The 21,999-nt window shown below is 50.1% G+C and overlaps 3 protein-coding genes across 4 annotated transcripts; 1 reads left to right on the top strand and 2 right to left on the bottom strand.

Moving 5' to 3' along the window:
- Positions 1-314: 314 nt before the first annotated feature.
- On the top strand, positions 315-8,586 carry phaf1 (phagosome assembly factor 1). 2 transcript variants are annotated; one of them, XM_084672623.1, is made up of 16 exons: positions 315-1,605; positions 1,864-1,946; positions 2,137-2,220; positions 2,315-2,358; positions 2,458-2,537; positions 2,706-2,800; positions 3,039-3,136; positions 3,251-3,363; positions 3,481-3,614; positions 3,739-3,822; positions 3,906-3,988; positions 4,160-4,203; positions 4,302-4,351; positions 4,464-4,522; positions 5,387-5,459; positions 5,551-8,586. In XM_084672623.1, exons 1-16 carry the CDS (start codon positions 1,542-1,544, stop codon positions 5,638-5,640), a joined length of 1,278 nt encoding a protein of 425 aa, XP_084528749.1. In that variant the 5' UTR covers positions 315-1,541; the 3' UTR covers positions 5,641-8,586. The 2 variants fall into 2 exon arrangements, with proteins under 2 accessions (XP_084528749.1, XP_084528750.1); XM_084672624.1 differs by having other exon boundaries at positions 316-1,605; positions 3,072-3,136.
- A 2,384-nt stretch (positions 8,587-10,970) lies between these two features.
- On the bottom strand, positions 10,971-13,512 carry b3gnt9 (UDP-GlcNAc:betaGal beta-1,3-N-acetylglucosaminyltransferase 9). Its single transcript, XM_084671735.1, is given in 3 exon segments — positions 10,971-12,196; positions 12,199-12,493; positions 13,322-13,512. Coding segments are annotated over 2 exon segments (1,404 nt in total). The 5' UTR covers positions 12,377-12,493; positions 13,322-13,512.
- A 658-nt stretch (positions 13,513-14,170) lies between these two features.
- On the bottom strand, positions 14,171-21,642 carry bbs2 (Bardet-Biedl syndrome 2). The gene is made up of 17 exons (XM_084673092.1): positions 21,511-21,642; positions 20,790-20,918; positions 20,402-20,629; positions 20,024-20,149; positions 19,672-19,812; positions 19,088-19,192; positions 18,758-18,844; positions 18,419-18,554; positions 18,159-18,298; positions 17,659-17,797; positions 17,363-17,534; positions 16,844-16,976; positions 16,385-16,504; positions 16,161-16,298; positions 15,494-15,606; positions 15,025-15,173; positions 14,171-14,867 (listed from the first exon to the last, which is right to left on the bottom strand). Exons 2-17 carry the CDS (start codon positions 20,904-20,906, stop codon positions 14,761-14,763), a joined length of 2,151 nt encoding a protein of 716 aa, XP_084529218.1. The 5' UTR covers positions 20,907-20,918; positions 21,511-21,642; the 3' UTR covers positions 14,171-14,760.
- Between the last annotated feature and the right edge of the window lie 357 nt (positions 21,643-21,999).

The raw sequence follows: 21,999 nt of genomic DNA, 5'->3' as shown, positions 1-21,999 counted from the left end.
TCAACATCGGAAAGCGAAAAGAGGACTTATTTTTCTGCTATTTTTTTTTGCAGATATCTGTTTGCTCACCCACTGGTATGCGGGACCTTGTACAGCTAACTTACCCTAACTTTTTTCACTTTCCCCTTCCAGCTTAAAAACTACTGCAACACAATGAATATGACCTTTCAATTCGCAACTACTTGACAAACAACTTATCATACATAGAATTGCACTATAAAAATACATTTAAGTGACTACATAGTTGAAGAGAGGAACGCCTACCACGCAGTAAGGAACGCCTATCCTCACGGAACGCCTATCCTGACGGAACACCTCCGCTTCAGTCCACACGGTCCAGTCTGCGCCGCACAGGAAGTACAATTATCAGCTGATGCTGGTTGTTTTGATGGAAGTTGCCGTTGTTTGCTCAGTGAGTGTCCAAGCTAGTCCTTTATCTTCAAATGATACTGAAGACACTTCAAACTAAGAGGAATTCAGTCGACATTGTCTTAATAGTGAGGCTATAAACATTAGCTAACGGTTACATTATATTATATATTTGCTAGCAAGGTAGCTTGAAAGCTCGGGAAGAAAGAAAAACACCAACGTCAACGACACAGACCTAGCCTGCCAACGTAGCGTAGCTAGTAACTGGCGTTAACTAACGGGCCTTGGAAGTACTTTGTTTATTATGCAGTGACGACTTGCCAAGAATAAGATTATTCTTCATTTTGAAGAGATGTTTAATTCATTCAAATTGTGCTTGAATGTTCATGTCACTATCTGCTAACGTTACTGGAAAGGCTTCCATACAGACGGTATTCATAGCTAGCTACAGGTCGCAGACAATACGTGTTGTCTGAAGAGAAGGTTTGTGTTTGTTATCGACCTAAAAAAGTACGTGAGCTGGCTAACATACATATTAGACAGTCATTTGCTTGTCAGTCTTAGTGGCTTATCAGAGCAGTTGCAGGTTGTTGAAGCCTGATGAGTCTCGTGATGTCAAGTTGTGGGATTTTTTAAATATAGTTATAGTAAGAAGCCAGCAACAAATGTGTCCTGCCATTATAATTGCGTATTTGACTGATGTGTAATACCCTGTAGCTAACTCTGTCACGTTGAATGGGACATATAGCTAGCTAGTCCCTTTGTGTTTCAAGTTCGTTACGCAATCCTTTTATTAGCAGACCAGCTTAGCTTGCTAGCAAAGTTGGCTATGTCAGTAAAGATCACTTGTCCATGAGCATGGTGACATTAACTGTAATGAGTTAAGTAAGCTGTTGTGTGAAAACCACGTTTACACTGGTTGTGCAGTTCACGGCGTTTGGTGAATCTGTGGTGTTTTATGTCCGTAAACTAGTGTTCTGTACTGTGACATCAACTTGATGTTGTTTAGAGGCCGTGTAGTTGTTACTGAGATATAAGGGGAGACTGTAGTCAGGATAGGAGAGAGAGAGAGAGAGAGAGAGAGAGAGAGAGAGAGAGAGAGAGAGAGAGAGAGAGGTGCAGCCGTGGCCCAGAAAGAGACACGCGGTGTCCGTCACTCTCCTTCCTCGCCAATGCTGGATCTGGAAGTGGTTCCTGAGAGATCTCTTGGAAATGAACAATGGGAATTCGCATTAGGTGAGTGAGTCAGCCTGGCTGGCCTGCCTACGACGAGCCTTGGCTGACTGATGTTCTGTGACAACATTTATGTCGGTTTCCACTTTTAATCTGATGCTAAGGCAGGTGCATTTGTGTGGTATGTAAGATGTACACCTACTGGTTCAAACAGGTCCTTGAAGAGCTTAAAGAACATTGCCTATTATCCAGTAACCCACCATTATGTGTGTGAGGGGGAGCCTGAGTTGACTAATAGCCTTTGTGGGGGTCTTGTCCCAGGGATGCCATTGGCCCAAGCCATCTCCATTCTTCAGAAGCACTGCCGCATCATCAAGAACGTTCAGGTGCTCTACAGTGAACAGGTAAGACACTTGCTTGAGTTACGCACAAGCAAAGCCACAAAGAAACAACGTTCCTTTGGCAGCAAGACAAATGTGTTTTTTAAGGTAGACGGGGAGGGGGAGGGGGGGTTGCTCAGTGTCATTAGTAATCGTCCCCTCTCTCTGTCTGTCCTTCCCTGTTTGCTCGCCTGTGTGTTGTTGGCTCTTGCAGACCCCACTCTGTCATGACCTCATCCTCAACCTCACTCAGGATGGAATCAAACTGCTGTTCGACGCCTGCAACCAGAGGCTGAAGGTATGCGAAGGAGAGATGGGGTTGTTGGGGTGGGGTGGGGTGGGTAAATAGCCAGAAAGTTCTAACCTTGTGTCCCTGTGTTGTATCTGCCTAGGTTGTTGAAGTTTACGACCTCAGCAAGGTGAAATTGAAATACTGGTGCGTGAGATTTGGGATCTATGTGACGCACACACAGTGACACGTATGTCCTGCTACCTCGTGTCTCATTGGACTGGCTGTGTCTCTCTTTGCTTGCAGTGGAGTCCACTTCAACTCTCAGGCCATAGCCCCCACCATAGAGCAGATAGACCAATCATTTGGAGCCACACACCCTGGAGGTAAGTTCCCTCCACCTCTCTCACACACACACCAGTAACTACCTTTTCTGACAGGGTGTGTCAGCGAGATAGTTTTTTCATGAGTTCTTGCTGTATGTGTGTGTCTGTGTTTTTCTGACTGTGTGTGTGTTTCCGTGTGTGTGTGTGTGTTTGCGTGTCCTCTTACAGTGTACAATGCCGCCGAGCAGCTCTTTCACTTGAACTTCAGAGGATTGTCCTTTTCCTTCCAACTGGACTCGTGGAACGAAGCTCCAAAATACGAAGTGAGACCTGGGGATTTGACGGGCATCTTTTTACTGCAAATGTACAATGTCTAACATGAATACACTGTTTCAATGGTTGTGTCTGAGGCTGAAATGACTCAGCTCATCAGTCATGATTTGTGATGCTGCTAACCCGATCTCTCTGTGTGTGTGTGTGTGTGTGTGTGCGCGTGCCTTTTCACTGAGAAAACCACGCGCACGCACAACCCACCTACCCCAAGTTGTTTTGCATTGGCAGCCTAACTTTGCCCTCGGCTTGGCCTCCCTGCAGATACCCCATGGTGCCACCGTAAAGAGAATGCACATCTACACTGGCAACAACCTGCAGGACACCAGGCAAGACCCCACGCACACACACGGACACTGGCAACAACCTGCATGACGCCACAGCAGATCACACGCGCGCGTGCGGGCGCACACTCTTAATCCGACCCTAACTCTTGTTTTCAGGGCTCCAGCGATGCCTCTGGCCTGTTTCTTTGGAAACGTGTACGCAGAGTGTGTGGATGTGCTGAGAGATGGGGCGGGGCCTCTGGGTCTGAGACTCCGCCTCCTCACCGCAGGTCGTTTATCACCCGGCCAATCAGAGACATGGGGGAAATGGTACACGCGTTTTTGTGTTTCCTGTGGACTGGCCGTGGAGCTGAAGTGTGTGTGTGTGTGTGTGTGTCCACGAGCAGGCTGTGGCCCTGGGGTGATGGCAGACGCCAAAGTGCGGGCCATGGAGAGGAGCATCTACTTTGGAGATTCATGCCAGGATGTCCTCAGCGCCCTGGGCTCTCCTCACAAAGTCTTCTACAAGTCTGAAGACAAGGTCTGGATGTCATCCTCTCTTCTCTGGGGACCACTCTCACTCTCCCGTCTCTGCACTCCTCAGTCCTGCCGTCTTTCAGTAGGGGTGGACGTCTCTAACCCTGGCCTCTTTCTTTCTGGCGTAGATGAAGATTCACTCCCCCTCGCCCCACAAGCAGGTTCCGTCCAAATGCAACGACTATTTCTTCAACTACTTTACCCTGGGAGTGGTACGTACCGCACAATGCCTGCTGAGAATGTGCAGGATGTTCCTTGAGCTCTGCTCAGTGTTTGGTGTCTTTGGCCTCCCCAGGATATCCTGTTCGACTCCACCACTCAGCTGGTGAAGAAGTTTGTCCTCCACACCAACTTTCCCGGTCACTACAACTTCAACATGTAGGTCTCCCTGTCTCTCCCTCTCTCCTTCCTCCACGTCTCTCTCTCTCCCTCCCCCCCCCCCCCCACTGTCTCTCTATCTCTCTCGCTCCTTCTCTATCCCACTCTTTCTATCCATCTGTCCTTCTCTTTTAGACGTGTCATGTCTTCCTGTATCTCATCTTCCCTCAGATATCATCGATGTGACTTCAAGATTCCACTGGTAATCAAAAAAGGTGAGTGTCTCTTTCCCTGCCTGAGGTCTCCCCTCTCTGTCTGTCTGTGGTGGCGACTGTACCCTGAATCTCCCTCCCTTCTGCTCATTTTGTTCTAGAACGAGCTGATTCTCACAGGGAGGACTGCATCCTCACTACTTACAGCAAGGTGACACACACACACACACACACACACACAGCTGCTAATTGGGTAGAATGTGGTCACACATCATATTGTTGTAATGCATCACAATAAAGCATTGGCCTGCCCTTGTCCTCAGTGGGATCAGATTCAGGAGCTGCTAGGACACCCAGTGGAGAAACCTGTCGTCCTCCACCGGTAAACCGTCCAGTCACACAGTACTACACACTGTGATGTTCCTCTACATGCTAACACGCTAGCTGTCCTAACCACAGTACTACACACTAATGTTCCTCTACATGCTAACACGCTAGCTGTCCTAACCACAGTACTACACACTGTGATGTTCCTCTACATGCTAACACGCTAGCTGTCCTAACCACAGTACTACACACTAATGTTCCTCTAAATGCTAACACGCTAGCCATCCTGACCACAGTACGACACACTGTGATGTTCCTCTACATGCTAACACGCTAGCTGTCCTGACCACAGTACTACACACTGATGTTCCTCTACATGCTAACACGCTAGCTGTCCTAACCACAGTACTACGCACTATGATGTTCCTCTACATGCTAACATGCTAGCCGTCCTACACACAGTACTACAGACTGTGATGTTCCTCTACATGCTAACACGCTAGCTGTCCTAACCACAGTACTACACACTGTGATGTTGTTCTACGTGCTAACATGCCAACAGCTACATGAACCTTGCAAGTCTATGATGTGTGGATGTTTCTGAAATGGTGTAACGGTGCGTGTGTTTCTGAAGCTGTGTAATGGTGCGGGTGTTTCTGAAGCTGTGTGACGGTGCGGGTGTTTCTGAAGCTGTGTGATGGTGCGGGTGTTTCTGAAGCTGTGTGATGGTTCGGGTGTTTCTGAAGCTGTGTGATGGTGCGGGTGTTTCTGAAGCTGTGTGATGGTGTGGGTGTTTCTGAAGCTGTGTGATGGTGTGGGTGTTTCTGAAGCTGTTTGATGGTGCGGGTGTTTCTGAAGCTGTGTGATGGTTCGGGTGTTTCTGAAGCTGTGTGATGGTGTGGGTGTTTCTGTCTGGCAGGTCCTCGTCAGCCAACAACACCAACCCGTTCGGCTCCACCTTCTGCTTCGGCCTGCAGAGGATGATCTTTGAGGTGAGACCAACTAGCAGGACAGCCTCCTAGCTTACAATCACCTCTAGGTCCCTCTGGCTGATACTGACATGCTGTGTTGTTGCTGTTTCAGGTGATGCAGAACAACCACATAGCGTCAGTGACACTGTATGGAGCCCCTCGAACAAGCAGCCTGCCACGAGCCGACACCAGTGTCCACTGATAACCACCACTGCCAACCCAGCTGGACCCAAACAGCACCACATCAACCCGAACCACATCCACCTGACCCAGCTGGACCCAAACAGCACCACATCAACCAGAACCACATCCACCTGACCCAACTGGACTCAACCAGAACCACATCCACCTGACCCAACTGGACCCAAACAGCACCACATCAACCAGAACCACATCCACCTGACCCAACTGGACTCAACCAGAACCACATCCACCTGACCCAACTGGACCCAAACAGAACCACATCAACCTGACCCAAACAGCACCACATCAACCCAGCTGGAGCCTCCAGGACTAAGGCCTTCAGAACCCCCACCTGACCCCCCTCCTGCAGCCTTGATCATCTCCATCAGCAGAACTTGTTAGTTCACATGTTGGCAGTGTTTCATCCATGAACATTTGTATGCTTAGTGCACGCATGCACACACACACGCACGCACACACACACACAAACCTACATTTGCTTACACTCATGAGAACCTGCATGCATGTTGCTGTTTTTAAACTGACTTTAACTTGACATTTTACAGACTTTTATTGCATAAAAGACACACACTCACACACTCTCACACTGCTACATTAATCCTGAGATTCCAATCCTTTCACCACTACGTTCATGTTACACACATCGTGGAGACGAGCTTATCCATCTTCTGTACCAACACACAACACACAGACCTGTCTGCAGACACACAGCCACGCATGTCGCCTGACCCTCAGCCACGCATGACCACAGGTGATTTTCCTAGCGTGTTGAAGCCCAAACTGGCTTGTGCGGGGGCTCTGTATGTATTGCATGCTGCGAGGGCTGGGTTTTGGCATATTCACCACGAACACACACACTCAAAACACGTCCAGGTTCAGACACCTATGCCATGACCAAGTCCACACCACAAGCCAGCTTCTGGCATATATGAGTTATGCTTTTTTTTTTTGTGCTTTTTTTTCAGGCAAGATAGAAACATTGGTTTAACCATTTGCACTAAAACTACTTGACCATTGTCTCCCTTCCTCTGAGGTTGTGTTCAGGCTCTGATATGACAGAGGATTGAAGGGAGAGCCGACAGCACTGTGTGTGTTTGTGTGTGTGTGTGTGTGTCTACGTCTTCCATCTTGTCTCGTCACTTGTAAAGCCCCGTTTCCACACCACCCCTTTCTCATCCCGTCTCTCCATCTGGCTGTCTCTCTGTCTCTAGATATGTCTGTGTACCGGCTGGCGTCCATCGGCGACAATCTGGTACTGTCGCTCAAGCCATCGCCGTTCTCGCGCTTCATCCTTTCGGTTTCGTTGCATTGCCAAACATTTAGCCAAAGACCTTTATTCCCGCCGGTGGTTCCCCTCCTCCAGACTGCTTTTAGTTTGTCGCCTCAGCTCGACCCCCCGCCCACGGGGTAGGTTAAAGACATTCCCTGCCTGGCCGAAAGATCCTCACCTGTACTAGGTCACCTTTTCGAGACGTGGTTCCCTGCTCTGGGTGTGTTTGTTTTGTAGATCTGTGGGCACCTTGCGTCAGGTGACAGGAAGCAGAGGCAGCTGCAGCTCTTCCAGCTCACTCTCATGATAATGATGATGTATAGATGTGTAAATAGTCAGTGTGCTGGTCTCCCTCGTCTTGTCTGGTAAAGCTGAGGGTACTCTGTGGGTCCGGCCCAGGAGACACCTGGTCTGGCTACTCACCTGGTCTGGCTACTCACCTGGTCTGGCTACTCACCTGGTCTGGCTACTCACCTGGTCTGGCTACTCACCTGGTCTGGCTACTCACCTGTGTGACCAGAGACTGCTTCTAGGGGACAGGACAGTTGGGACTGGCCTCCCTCCCTCTCCCTCCCTGCTCTCTAGTGAGCGTGACCACTATGACGGACAGGCCGGCCGGCCGGGGGACAGCGGAGGCGGGAGCTCAGAGGGACTTAGTTGTGTTCTGTTCTATTCTCACTTGCTATGACAAGCCTGTATATTGTTGATAGTGATGTTATTGTCCCTTGCTTTGTGCAAGTTGTATACCTTGAAAAAGAAACAAGGAGAAGAAGTAAAAAAAAAAAAAAAAAAGAAGAAAAAAAGCTCTGAAGCTGTTTTAACATTGTGCCTCATCTCAAACCAACCTTGTCTTCACCTTTCTCGCTCTCTCCCCCTCCCTCCCTCCCTCCCTCCTCGACATGATTCCGACTAAACTGCATTGCGTGCGTATGACGGCGCGTCAAGATGACACGAGCCGTCTCCCGTTCGTCCTGCTGTCACCCCAGACACAGGGCGGGCTGTTCTCGTGGCGTCTAACTCAGTCATGAAGGGACCAGGCTCAAATAGGGTTTTGTTTCATGCCCTTATGGTCAATACATGTCCACTACAGTGGGACCACGGGTCAATTTTAGGGCTACACATTTTCGGGGGAACATTTGCCTGCCTTTCATGGCCTGGGTTAGACACAGGGGCTATGTCAAAGTTGCAATTACAATATGAGTTCAGTCTTGTTCTGGTGTAGCATTGATGACTTGCTCTGGGTGGATGAGAGCTCTCTGGTGCACGTTCAGCAGCATAGGCAATGTTATGGGGAGGTCACTGCTGAGAGTGGATGAGAGCTTGCTAGCTTGACTGCTGGGCTGTTGGCCTGTTAGCCCAAACTCAGGTGGACATATCAGATCCTTTTTGTTTTTAATTGCCTGGAGCAGCTGACTGCTTTGCTCGCGTCTAATAGGCTGATTGATGTCCTCTCTTATTTTTGCATTGGAATGATTGAGTGAATGATGTCCAATCACATTGTAAAAAACAAATGGACAAATTGAGTGTAATGTTCATATTCATGCTATGTATTGTCTACCTTTATATTGTATGTTTACCTCGGCCCTGCCCCTTAAAGCTTTTGTGTGGAACCACTTCTATCCCACCCATTTCTGGAAATGGGAGATTTCTCCTTGATTAAACATGTGAATTACATCCAGTGGAATGTGTTTGATATTTTTGGTTACTTGTATACATTTAAACATGTAGACCTAGTATTTACAAGCATGTATTAAAAACAGCAATAACCTTGGTGATGGAGAGTGGGAGGGGCGGGCTGCATCATGCTACCGGGAAGCTGTGATTGGCTGGTGAGAATTTACCCAAACTCAACTACTTGGTCTTTGACGAGTTAAAAGATCTCCTGCTGTGTGTAAATTACAACAATACAGAATTGAACCTGGATGTGATAATAAAACATCACAAGTCACATGACAACCACAATGTGTTTGTTTGGATTTCTTTATGAAGACAACACATGCACACCTTGATTTCTCATCGGACCTGTTCCCCCACTGAGGTTAAAACTGATTTAATACACACTGTGATCTCTTTATAATTCTACATACAGCATTCTGACTAGTACAGCTAGAGGTTTGGCGGATCCGCCTCCACACAGTGACAGCATTGTTGATGAGGCAAACAAGAGACCTAGACTCAGACCTCAAGACCGACCTCACAGCTTAGGGATATCTTCTTGAACAGGGATAACCCTGTCAAAGAACAGTCTGTTGACTTGCCATGATAGTGAAAGCACAACACCATACATGGCCAGGTTTCTAAGGTCTGGTTCGTTACTAGGGTGGTTGATTGTCGTTGTCGTCGATGAGAAAGTGAAGTAAAAACGTATCAACATTCATGAGCATTCAGGCAAGGCTTCAGAACAGGATCTACTAAGGAGTTCCATCCAAGGCATGTTGCTTCATGTGTGTGACAGTCTTAAAGCTGCATACCCTTGAATATGTTTCATTCCATGTACAATACAGAAATGGAATTGGCTCTTAATTTCTTCCAATCCTGACAATTGTGTTCGCACACACATTCTACAATACAGTCCAGCATCAACTTTTGACGTCACATTCTTTAAGGAGATTTGCTGCGTGGCTGGGCAAATACAAAACACAACAATAAACTCACGACTCAGTTACTTAGGCAATTTCTGTCCATAAACCTACAACTCTCCTACAGGAGTTCATCATGGCGATTCTTTCCAACTGTTTAAAAACCCACTTTACGGTTCTTGAAATATTTATGTTGAAGTTTTTTAGCATTGTTAACACTGCTCGTGGATTAGATGCAGAGCTTGGAAAGTCACAGCATTTATATAAAAACAAGCCCAATTCAATGTGTACTTTGATGTTATATAAAACAAAAAAATACTTGGGAAAATGTAAGGAAATATCTTCCTGCCCCCAAGTTACAATTACAGACAATACTATTACAAAAAGACATTATGATTTTCTGTCATGGGACAAAACACAGTATTGAGCTAATAGGAAAAGCAAGGAAAATGTTGGAGTGTACCTCCTTTAACAAACTTAGCATTACAGTTAATTTAACTAAGTAAATAAAACTTATCAAGCTAAATAAAACTACATTTAATTTACTAAGAAAAGTAGAAAGTTTGAGGTCACTTCTAACATTCTAGAATGGAAATGTCTGTGTATGGATACCGTATATGCAACCAGTAAAGCAGTAAATATTTTCAGTGGGAAGCATGAGAATGTACCACAGCTATGAAGTTTCAAGCATGACTAAGCCCCTCCATGCTGTACCTAGTTCACAGTACCAAATGTTCCCTTTCAGTATTCCCGTCTCAAGCCATTTGAAATCCCAAACGTCTTTCACAGCATTGAATCCCTTGCAGTATTGCGTACCTTCACACCATCATTCCCCCCCGCCCCTCCCTGGGCCTCGCCCCCCCTCCTCCCTGGACTTCGTCCCCCTTCCTCCCTGGGCCTCGTCCCCCCTCCTCCCTGAGCCTTGCCCCCCTCCTCCCTGCACCTCGCCCCCCTTCCTCCCTGCACCTCGTCCCCCTTCCTCCCTGGACCTCGTCCCCCTTCCTCCCTGCACCTCGTTCCCCTTCCTCCCTGGACCTTGTCCCCCTTCCTCCCAAGACCTCGTCCCCCTTCCTCCCTCGGCCTCGCCCCCCTTCCTCCCTCGGCCTCGCCCCCCTTCCTCCCTGGACCTCGTCCCCCTTCCTCCCTGGACCTCGCCCCCCTCCCTCCCTGGACCTCGTCCCCCTTCCTCCCTCGGCCTCGCCCCCCTAAATCCCTGGACCTCGTCCCCCTCCCTCCCTTGACCTCGTCCCCCCTCCTCCCTGGGCCTCGACCCCCCTCCTCCCTGGACCTCGTCCCCCTTCCTCCCTGGGCCTCGTCTCCCCTCCTCCCTGGGCCTCGTCCCCCCTCCTCCCTGCACCTCGCCCCCCTTCCTCCCTGCACCTCGCCCCCCTCCCTCCCTGCACCTCGCCCCCCTCCCTCCCTGCACCTCGTCCCCCTTCCTCTCTGCCTCTCACCTCCCGGGCCTCCCCTAGCAGGGCCTCAATGCTTTACAAACACCTTGTAGTTGTCCCCTCGTACCCCATAATCCTGCTCCTCGTGGTCCTCCGGCTTCCGGGAGGCCCCAGCCGTGGGTGACCCCTTCCTCCTCCACTGGAAGGGCCAGGGTGTAGGGGCCAGACGCGAGTGGCAGGTGAGTTTAGGATCGTGGAGGAGGCTCCACATCAGCCAGATCTGCGGCACCGTCAGGCTGTGCACCACCATCAGCTCCCGGTAGAAGCAGGGGTCGAACACCTGCAGGTGGGGCGCGGCGGAGGGCCGCACAATTCCGAAGGTCCGGAAGCCCTCGTGGCGCGTGGGCTTGAGGCCGATCCTCTGCAGGCACATGCCCAGGAACACGTCGTCGATGGGGAACAGCTCCACCTGCTGGCAGGCGGAGGAGAGGCGGCAGGCCGTGAAGCCAGACATGACAAAGCCCCCGCCCCCAGCATAGGACGGATACATCGACCCTCCGTACATGAACTCCGGCACAAAGTACTTGCTGCTTCGCCGGCGTATCGGCCGGGCGTTGAATATGATGTCGCCGACAAACAGGTCGGTGTCCGACCTCTGACCTTTCAGCATCTCCAGGATGTTCTCCACGTTGACGTACACGTCGGCGTCGCCTTTGAAGATGAAGCGCACGCCGGGACAGGAAGTGTTGACCCACTGCAGGAAGTGGGTCTCCTTGAGAGTGAGGTTGAAGAAGGTGTCCTGGAAGTCCCACAGCAGGATGTCTCTGAAGGTTTGGCTCTCGTAGGCCAGCAGCCGGTCCCAGAGAGGCAGGGCACTCTGGTTGCTGGGGACGCCCAGGAGGAACACAGTCCGGACGGTCACCCCGTCCCCCAGAACCCCCTCCTGACCCCACGTACGACGCACCACCTGCCTCTTGTCGAAGTCGACTGCCACGGACTTGACGGCAATGAGCAGGTCGGGGGCGCTGCCTCCCTGGACGGAGCACTTCTCCGGCTGGTCGATGAGGAGCTGGAAGCTCCTGTGGTCCTTCTCTCTCAGGTAGGCCTGGAAGTCAAAGGGAGGCCTGGTGGGCAAAGCAGCAGCCGAAGGCTTGGTCGGCGCCCCCTTTTTGCCCTTCCACTTCCCCTGAGACTTAACCTTGGACTGGACTTTGGGTTTGGCCTGTTTGGGCTTGGACACGGCCTGGGGCTTGTTTCTGGTCTGGGCGTCAGGCTGGCAGCGCGGGAGGGTATCTGAGGGGTTGGAGGGGGGCAGTCCGCCCCCTGAGGGTCTGACGGGGCTCCCAGCAGGGCTCTGGAGCTGGGGGAGGACAGCTGGAGGCTCCACTCCCAGGAGGGGCTGAGGCCCTGGTGGGCATAGAGCAGCACACAAAGCACCACCAGCAGCAGCAAGGTGCATAGCACATCCCCCTTGACGTGGACCCTCCTCATCATGACCTGGTTACGGAACAGTGTCCTTCTGAACTGCAGGTGGACTTCTGTCTGTCGTCTATCTATAGGTCTGTCTGAGGGTTTCCTCCCCTCCGCCCATCCTTATGGGGCTCTCCACTCCTGGAAAACGAAGAACATGAATTAGCGTGGGGAAGACAGCTGATTAGGTGTGTAGAAAAGGTATACACTCCGCAGTTTCAATTTCCTTGTTTTACTGAAAATCCTGCCATTTGCTCTTTGAGTGAAATGCAGTTTTTTTCGTGACATACCTTCTGTTTATAAAAGTTCATCATTACAGAAACATTACTGTTTAATTGTTCAAGTAAAAGGCAGAAGGTCCAACTGTTTCATAGAAGAAAATGTACACAAGACAGTTATTTTCCTTGACACACCCCCTCGCATTGATAGAAACGTTTTCTGAAATTCTCTGTCTAAAAGTGTAATCCCCTTTGGTATGTCGATGCAAACTGTTCCATTCGACCCTGCAGAGAAAACTCAGATTTCCCCTAATGATTCCAATTGTGTATCAACTGTAAAAAGGGGGCGTGTCGGGCATTATGTAAGGTACATTGGATTACTTGCTGCTCCCCTATAGTCTTGCCTACAGTATGGGACATAGTGTTCTAGTCAAACATATATGCATGTTGTTGATTACCTTCCTCCATTAATCGATCCTTCCATGGATGACAAGCACCCTATTTCTTCATCCAAACTAAATAATTCGTAGCTCCACAAACAGTCCCAGCAGTTTAGAACACAACTTTGAATACACTACGGATCCAGTTTCTTTCCTTCTTCTTTTTACTTCATTCGTACTCCATGAGTAATTGGCACTCGGCAGTATTACAAGTATATTTTTGACCTGACGACAGACCACGGAATGACATTTTGTGCAGCCGTTTATGTTGTTGTCAATGTAAAGAATGTTTTTGAATTAGTGCCACTTACCAAGAGCGAGAAACGTTGTCAAAGGAGCCACTCATGGATGCTGCCAATCCCGCACATCTGGTTTCTTTACCAAAACTGCAGTCAGCTCTGGCTTCCAAGCACAAACAAAACTGAGATAAGCTTATGTAGTTATTGAATAAGTACCCTGGACGTCCTTATGTCTCAGATGTCGGCACGAAACTAGAGTCACTTACGAGTTATTGGGAGTTTGAAAGAAACGTGCATAATTGGCAAAGCGCACCACTTACAGAGCTACTTTCCTTCTGCCCACGTGACGCAATGGGAGTCTGCTGGAGCAGAGCCGGGAGCCAGATGCCAGCGCAGCAACTGGAGACGCAGAGGGAATCTAAAGAGGGGGAGGAGATGGAGGCAATAACAGAAGGACAAGACGGGAGAAAACTGAAAAAACCCGAGAAGAATAGTCCAGAGTCTGGACAGACTCATATAAGTCCTTTGATGGAAGAGACATGTTACAGATCAGCAGCCCCTATATCCCCCAGCCCTATAGTACATGGCAGCAATTATAGCTCTGGTCTCACTTAAAACGATTTGTACCAGGAAAAGGGGCATTTAACATAAGCTGGATAAGGCCTGTATATGTACACGATGAAAGACACAAACCAGTAAAACACACAAACGAATTTATTTTTGAAAATTACATTATTCTCGGCACACACACAAATTCACTATTTACAATCTACAAAAGGAAACAAATCTCAGCCTTTGCTGGTCCCTGTTAACATTCATATAGTGCAGTTACCTTTGGCTACACACACACGTATGGCTACCCCAGCTGGAGAGTGGCTGTGACGCCCCCCCCCCCCCCCTGCCCCCCCCGCCCCCCCCGCCCAGTCCTCTACACTCCACGCCAGCCTCTCAGAAGGACACAGGAGACGTCTGTTTAGAAGGGAAACTCCTCAGAGTTCAGATATGCATGTGTTGTGAGGGCCAGGAATGAGCTAATGGCTATGCCAGTTTTTTCCTCGTATGTCCTTCCTGTGTTTTACAGCCTTGCACCCCCCCCCCCCCCCCCCCAACCAGGTGTCTCTTGTTAAGGTCTGGTGCCATCACTCATTACGCAGAGCCCACAAAAGGTCACTGAAAACCTTACCTTCTAACTGCTATGTGGATTTAAACGACCTACCCCTGTCCGCATACACACACACACACGACCCCATTTGGATTTGCGAGGGAAAAAAAGGCTGTAAGGTTGGAAAAAGAATGTTTTGAAAGTGGGTGTAAACTTTCTATAGGCTTTGTGCAGGACGGCGGGGTCATGCTGAGGGGAGCCGCGTCGCCCCTATACAACCCGTTTCTATCTGCAGACGTGGGCGTTTGTGTGTACAGCTGTCCCCGCTGTGAGAACGCAATCCCCTCCCTGTGATGTCGTCTCCCTCGGTGGCCGCCGCCCCTCCTGACCACCAGGTGGTGCCGTGTGCTCAGGTGGAGGAGGCGCCCGCCCTCATGATCTTGAAGAGGGCGTTGACGTTGTTGTTCTTGATGGCGTCGCGGCAGGCGGCGACCACCTGGTTCTTGGGCCTCCCCACTGGGAGGAGGGAGGGGGCCAACAGGGAGGGAAGGAGAAGGGAGAGTATTCCAGATTACTGCACGGACGTGTGTGTTTACTGATGAAAGGCATGCTTCGAAGACCAACGCTTCTCTCACTTCCCTGTATATCCACACACACACACACACACACACACCTCGGAGGCGTCCTGCCCTCTGGATGGCCTGGTTGACGGCTTTGAGTCGAGCCAGCAGGGCGTTATGGTTGTTGGAGCGGATCTTGTACTCGTTGACCAGGTCTCTGTTCAGGTCGTACAGCTCGATGTAGCGCTTCTTCATGGTCTTCCTGGAACGCCCAGAGAGAGAGGGAAACGCAGGTCAAACCCCTCACTCGGACACCACCTCACACACACACACTTGTAATTATTTTATTGTTTTTTAAATGCATGCTTTTTGCGTCAAAGCCCAGGAAGGCTAGCTGTTGTTACGGCATCGGCCTATAGGGATCCTAAATAAACAACAAAACAATAACACACACACGAGTCCCATATTCTGTCTCACAACTTCTAACAACACCGTGAAGGTGAAAGGTCTCTGTTCTGGGGTCGAGGGAGGATGCTCTCAGGTTGGGGGTTGGGGGATCTCTGGTCTGCCAGCACCACTCACATGTCTCCCATCAGACGGGCGTCCTCCGCCTGCACCAGCATGTTCCTGATGTGGTTGGAGTGGTCGGCCATGGCCGCCGTCAGCTTCTGGTGCACCGAGTGGAACTCATCCACCTGGGACACGGCGGTGGGGGGGAACACGGTGAACCAGCGGACGGAGCGGACGGAGCAGACGGAGCAGACGGAGCAGACGGAGAGAGAGAGAGAGAGAGAGAGAGAGAGAGAGAGAGAGAGAGAGAGAGAGAGAGAGAGAGAGAGAGAGAGAGAGAGAGAGAGAGAGAGAGAGAGAGAGAGAGAGAGAGAGAGAGAGAGAGAGAGAGAGAGAGAGAGAGAGAGAGAGAGAGAGAGAGAGAGAGAGAGAGAGAGAGAGAGAGAGAGAGAGAGAGAGAGAGAGAGAGAGAGAGAGAGAGAGAGAGAGAGAGAGAGAGAGAGAGAGAGAGAGAGAGAGAGAGAGAGAGAGAGAGAGAGAGAGAGAGAGAGAGAGAGAGAGAGAGAGAGAGAGAGAGACTCCTCAACCTCACGTTTTAAGCCAGAGGACTGAGGTAGTGGAGTAACCAAGGCAACAACACTTTCTCCTCCTCTGAGCAGTGATTCAGAGATCGTTGTGAAGCTGAGGTAGGCTGTGGTAGGTGTTTCTCCACAGTTCGGCCACCAGGTGGGGCTCCTACCTCGGTTAGGGTGCTCCTCAGCTCCTCAAAGTAGACTGGGAAGTCGGCCTCCGCCTGCAGGTCCTCGATGGCCAGGAACGAGGCCAGGGATTGGACCAGGTCTCCCGCTAGGTCGATGTCGTCCGTGCTCAGAGTTATCTGGTTTGGACATCAGAGCAGGTGGTCACATGACCTGGGGTGGAGATGTTGTGCCTGGTAGTGTGGTCAGGGGCACCGTGACCTACCTGTCCAGAAGACGCCATGCTGACGGTCAGCAGCCCTCCTCCCCTCAGGGAGCAGAAGGTCACCTCGGGACTGTCCATGCCCTCGGGCAGGAGGAAGTTCTGGTTTAGCCACATCACCACCTTGAGGAGGACATCCAGAACACACACACTATGACACACCCAGGGTTTACCGGAGCAATTTGGTGACCTACCGAGAGACAGACAGATGGTACCATGGGCTGAGGCCGTACCGCGGTGCCGGGTTCGATTCCAGCCCAGGCCATTTGCTGCATTATTTCTCTCCCTTGTTTTTCCTGGCTATCTTAAAGTGTCCCTATCCTAGACAACAAAACAGCATACCGGTAAGGCCCAATCTCTCCAAAAAAGGTTACGTCTCTATCCAATAAAGCAGAAAATTGCTGAAAAATTTACAATAGATAAAAATACAAATAAAACACATCAAGGTTTGCTAGAGCGTACTCTCTGAGGTCTGTCGTTGATGCTGAAGTGGACTCTGCCAGTGGGCGGGGCAGCGGAGGTGAGGTCACTGGTGAGGTCATACATGGAGAAGCGAGGAAGCTGCCGTGTGATTTCAAACACGTGGAACTGGGTGCTGCAGGGGAGAGACCGTGTCAGTGGGGTTCCTCAGATGGAGACACATGTGAGTACTAACAGTACATAGTCAGGTGGCTGAGCGGTTAGGGAATCGGGCTGGTAATCAGAAGGTCGCTAGTTCAATTCCCGGCAGTGCCAAATGACGTTGAGTCCTTGGGCAAGGCACTTCACCCTACTTGCCTCAGGGGGAATGTCCCTGTACTTACTGTAAGTATTCTCTCTGGATAAAAGCATCTGCTAAATGACTAAATGTAAATGGAGATGGAGACACCAAATCTGGCTAACCTGGTCTACTCCCCTCTTGAGGAAGTGCAGCTGACAGGAAGGAGGAGACAACCAAGCTGTTTTCACTGCTGCCGCTCACCTCAGGTGAGTCGAACCCACCTGTTCTTCCCTCCGACGAAGGCCTTGATGTGAAGGTCGACGGGGATGTCTTTGGGGGGGGTGATTGGAACCCTGACGCAGCCAGACAGGTGCTGGGCGCTGGGATGGACCACGTGGCTCTCGCCCTCAAAGATGCCCTCGGCAAATATCAGTACTGCCCGGATGATGGTCTCTGGAAGGGTCACGGGAGCATGTTAGATCCGGGCGGGAACTGTCACCAAGATGATGTGTACACCACACACACACACAAACACACAATTGCACTGTGATATGATTTCATATGTTTGTCATATTACCATTCGGTGTAGAGATGCTGAGCTCTATGTGAGCCTTCTGGGCCTCCGTAGCCGGTCTGACTGACAGGGCGGTCTGCAGCTGGGTGTTGGCTGGGATCACACCCATCTGGTTGTCCCCCTCCGACGAGCCTGCAACAGCCTGAAACCCTCCGACCACTTAGAACCAGGGGTTGTCATTCATTTCTCTTCACCTCTGTATGTACCTACATACGCATGTGTGTGTTGATTGTTCTTCTACAGGTACACTCTTGCACTTTTTGGGTTTCATGTTGTTTAATTGTAACTTGTTTAACTGCATGCTCTTATATGGTTCTTCCCTTTGGCACTTATTTGGTTTTTCACAATGTATGCTTCATCTTTTGGCTGCTTGCAATGTTTGGGGCTACCTCGCTGTTATGATCAGTGACCTATGCTCTTTTGTAAAGCTCTCTCTTGGAAGTCGCTTTGGATAAAAGCGTCTGCTAAATGCATAAATGTCAATGTAATGTGTGTGTGTGTACCTTGGCATTTTCATCGTAGTTGCGAAGCTCCAACAGAAGGTTTTGTCTTCGCTGGCTCAGCTCTCTGATCAGATCCTGTTCCACGCTGGAGTCCATCAGGTTGCCCATCAGCTCCTTACTGGCCGGTAGGTAGCCCCGTACTGGAGTACAACCATAGCAAACAACAGCAGGTTGAAGTTAAGGTGAGACGGCTGGTTCAAGGTGAAAGCAAAACATACTGGCGCACACCGACACACACACACACACACCGACACACACACCTTCTCCTTCCACAGAGGTGCATATGAGCTGGATCTGTCCGTCCATGCGGTAGTCGCCCTCCACCACCCCCGCCACCGCCGACGAGAAGTTGTCCTTGAAGATGACCTCTCCCGTCCGGTCGCTCCGAGCGTCGATCTGAAACGGCCAGCGGTCAGGGAGAGTTTGACGAGGAATACCAACACTGGGAGGGGTGAGGGGAACCCTGCCCTTGTTTTGAGTGGATGGATAGTCTACTTGTCAATGTGGTTTTTTGTTCTGTGCTGTCGGGTGAAAGCATCCATTCAACACTTCATAGGAGAGCGGGGGGGGGGTGGAGGGGTGAGGGTGGAGGGTACTACCTTGCCATTGGACCAGCCTGTGATGAGCTCCACCACCCCATCTGCGTTCAGGTCAAAAGCGTGGATGCTCATCGCATGGTTCTTAGACTGGAAGGAGGAGGAGGTTACTCAGGTGATAAACACAGAATACTGATAAACAAGTCTGTCGAAAAGCCAAACAGAAGAAGATGCGTACACGGAACAGTAATGTCCCTTTTCCTTTCACACAGAGTTCACTAACACATTGAGCACAGCACATTTAACATTTAGCAGCAGACTGTATACATCGGTACAGTACAGTGGGTAGACTGGACTACAGTGACTGGTCTATAGAGCCTCTAACTGCAGTACCTTTATCCTCCAGTAGCGGGCGGTGCGGTCATAGACCCCTACCGTACCGTTAGCCAGCGCATAGCCAAACCTGCTGCCGTGCATGTGACACAGGGATGTCACCGTCTGGGGGTGGAGGAGGGAGGGAGGTAGAGAGGGAGGGAGGGAGGGAGGGAGGGAGGGAGGGAGGGAGGGAGGGAGGGAGGGAGGGAGGGAGGGAGGGAGGGAGGGAGGGAGGGAGGGAGGGAGGGAGGGAGGGAGGGAGGGAGGGAGGGAGGGAGGGAGGGAGGGAGGGAGGGAGGGAGGGAGGGAGGGAGGGAGGGAGGGAGGGAGGGAGGGAGGGAGGGAGGGAGGGAGGGAGGGAGGGAGGGAGGGAGGCTGGTCACTACATATTCACCCCATCAAAAACACCATGTGATAGCAACGCCTACAAAGACTACTTCTTTACAATCTCCTCTTGAAAGTGCATCTTTGTTCAAACGAAGGCTACATGTAATTCTGAAGTATATACGCGCGTCTTATAGCCTCATTATCCGATGCAAGACACAGATGGTTGAGGACAGCATGTTTGGGGCCTGTGGACGGCTCTGTGGGTTCAGAAGTACCTCGTTCTCCGCCATCTCCGACACCAGCTCGTCCTCCCGAAACACTCGGATGTCGAAATCCTCAGAGCCGACGAGCAGCTCGTTCTTCCCGTCGCCGGTGAAGTCACACAGCACCAGCGACCTCACGTTGTCCCCCGTCACCTGCACGCCAGACCACGGACACACGGGTCGTCACCGAGCGGAATCACATTCGAAACAGGCGCCAATTGCGAGAGCGCTTTACAATTGCTTCGGGGAAGAATTACATTCGGTGATGCGTGTGGAAACGATCAAACTGTCCAGATGTGATGTCCGGATTTCAATCGGATCGCATTTGACACCGTGTTTGGGAGTAAAACAACAGGGCTTGTACCGTCCAGAACTGGTCGTTGCCCTCGTAGTCGAAACCCTGCAGGGCGCAGTTCCCCCCGATAATAGCCAACGGTGACTTGATGTCTCCCAGCTTCCCCAGGACAATGGCATTGGCCCCGTCTGTCACCTTCACAGGAAGCAGAGAGGAAGAGGGGGGTTAGAGAGCTCGGGGAAGGATTCCTTCCCATTTCAGAGGACACACAAACCCAGCATGTTCCACCTTGACTGTAAAGATGTAATATGTAAAGACTAGCTGCCAGAGAACTTGAAATAACAGAGAACACAAGACAATATACCTTTGCTGTAACCTGAAGACACCATGTGTATAGCTAGCTTCCGCTCAACAGGTCAAAGGTCGACCCTAGATTCGTTTCCTCACCTCCCTATAGAAGATGTCTGCGTTGTCGTGGACATCGTAGGCCAGCAGGTTGGTCTGGGATCCAACTAACAGCGTGTCTCCCGTGGTGCTGGGTCCTAGTGTCCCCGAGGTCAGACAGCTGACCGCCTGGTTGATGTTCAGGAGGGAGATGTCCGAGTCCTGGGTGCTCTGACTCAGCCTGTGGGCTGCCTGCCGCTGGCCCCGTGTATGGGGGTTATGGATGAACACCTGGAAAGACCAGGTGAAGAGGAAGAGAGTCTCGACTTGACAAGACAGAAACATCATCTTTCCTGTTGGGGAATACATCTGGAATACACTAAGTGTGTATGATGGTGTCACATCGATGCCTTGGTACAAGACAGGGTCCAGGCCCTAGTAGTAACTATACCTTCCCGGCCTGTGTAGCAGCAGTTAGACAGGGGTGAACGCCGTCAAACTTCCCCATGGTGACCATGCGGGGGTTAATCTTGTGGTTTAGCTTCAGGGTGAATATGGGGACCAGCATGATGGCACTACCCTATAGAGAAAACACATTGCACACATATCATGTATTTGCGTATGTGTCTGTGTAATTTTACTTAATTTGAATAAATAGTCAAAAAGGATCTCGAACTACTATGCACGGTGTGTTGAATCCATAGTAAATCAACACAAAGCAGGCTAGGTCTCTAGCCAACTGCGCTAATGTTTTAACCAGCTTAGATTAGCTCCTCTCTCACCCGCTGTTGCTGGGAGTCCCGTTACCTAGCAACGCAGGAGGGTTTGTCAGAGATTTTCCTCCATGGCTAGAGTTAGCTAATCCCTGTCGTTTGCTCTCATTGCTCATTGACTCCCTTACCCCTAAATCTTAAAAATATAATACATATATATATATAGCTAACAAGCTAAAGTACGTTTGTATCTTTTCAGTACAAACTGCCCAGACATCAAACGACACAAACAAAAATTGACAGACTTTAACAGCATTGCTACTGTAAAGCTAGCTAATTTAGTAGGCTAACCTGGCTGGCTTCGTGATCTCTACAAAGTATTTATTTTGGTAGCGCATTTCAGTATACACTGTGCATAAATCTCTAGTTATCTCATGCTAGTAGGAGTTATTATCTTACCAACGTCTTCGCTCTTAAACAGCCTTTGGGTTTTATCAAGACAGCTAACTAAACTAGGCAACAAGGGACAGCACGGGGATTGCGTGCTCAACTTCTGCACGCAGGTGACGTCAACTGTTCCCAGTACAGGAGAATTTACCACTTTAGTAGGGGCCACACTGTGTATTGTAATGATACAATAAACATAAATATCCGTGTTTCATCTGTTTACAATTAGCATTTCATTATATACAGTAGATACAGTTTTACTCGGATATCCCAAATATAAAAAAGGAGTTTGTTAAGCTTGTTAAGGACAAACAGCCAGCCTATAAATAGTAGGCATGATAGTGAAAACTATGACAGGAAAGTATTAACGTAACATTCCAGTGTTTTGAAGATTCTGGTTTAGAAGTTATTGTCTATTCATGAATCGTCGTGACACTGCTCTTTTTCCACGCGCTCTCGAAAAATACTAAATCTTTGAGGGGGTTGATGAGTGCAAAATGT

This window comes from Hypomesus nipponensis, chromosome 14 (assembly GCF_054491055.1).
Source record: "Hypomesus nipponensis isolate SF chromosome 14, ASM5449105v1, whole genome shotgun sequence".
Lineage (NCBI taxonomy): Eukaryota > Metazoa > Chordata > Actinopteri > Osmeriformes > Osmeridae > Hypomesus > Hypomesus nipponensis.
Note: the sequence above shows the minus strand (reverse complement) of the source record. Positions and strands in the feature narration are given on the sequence as shown.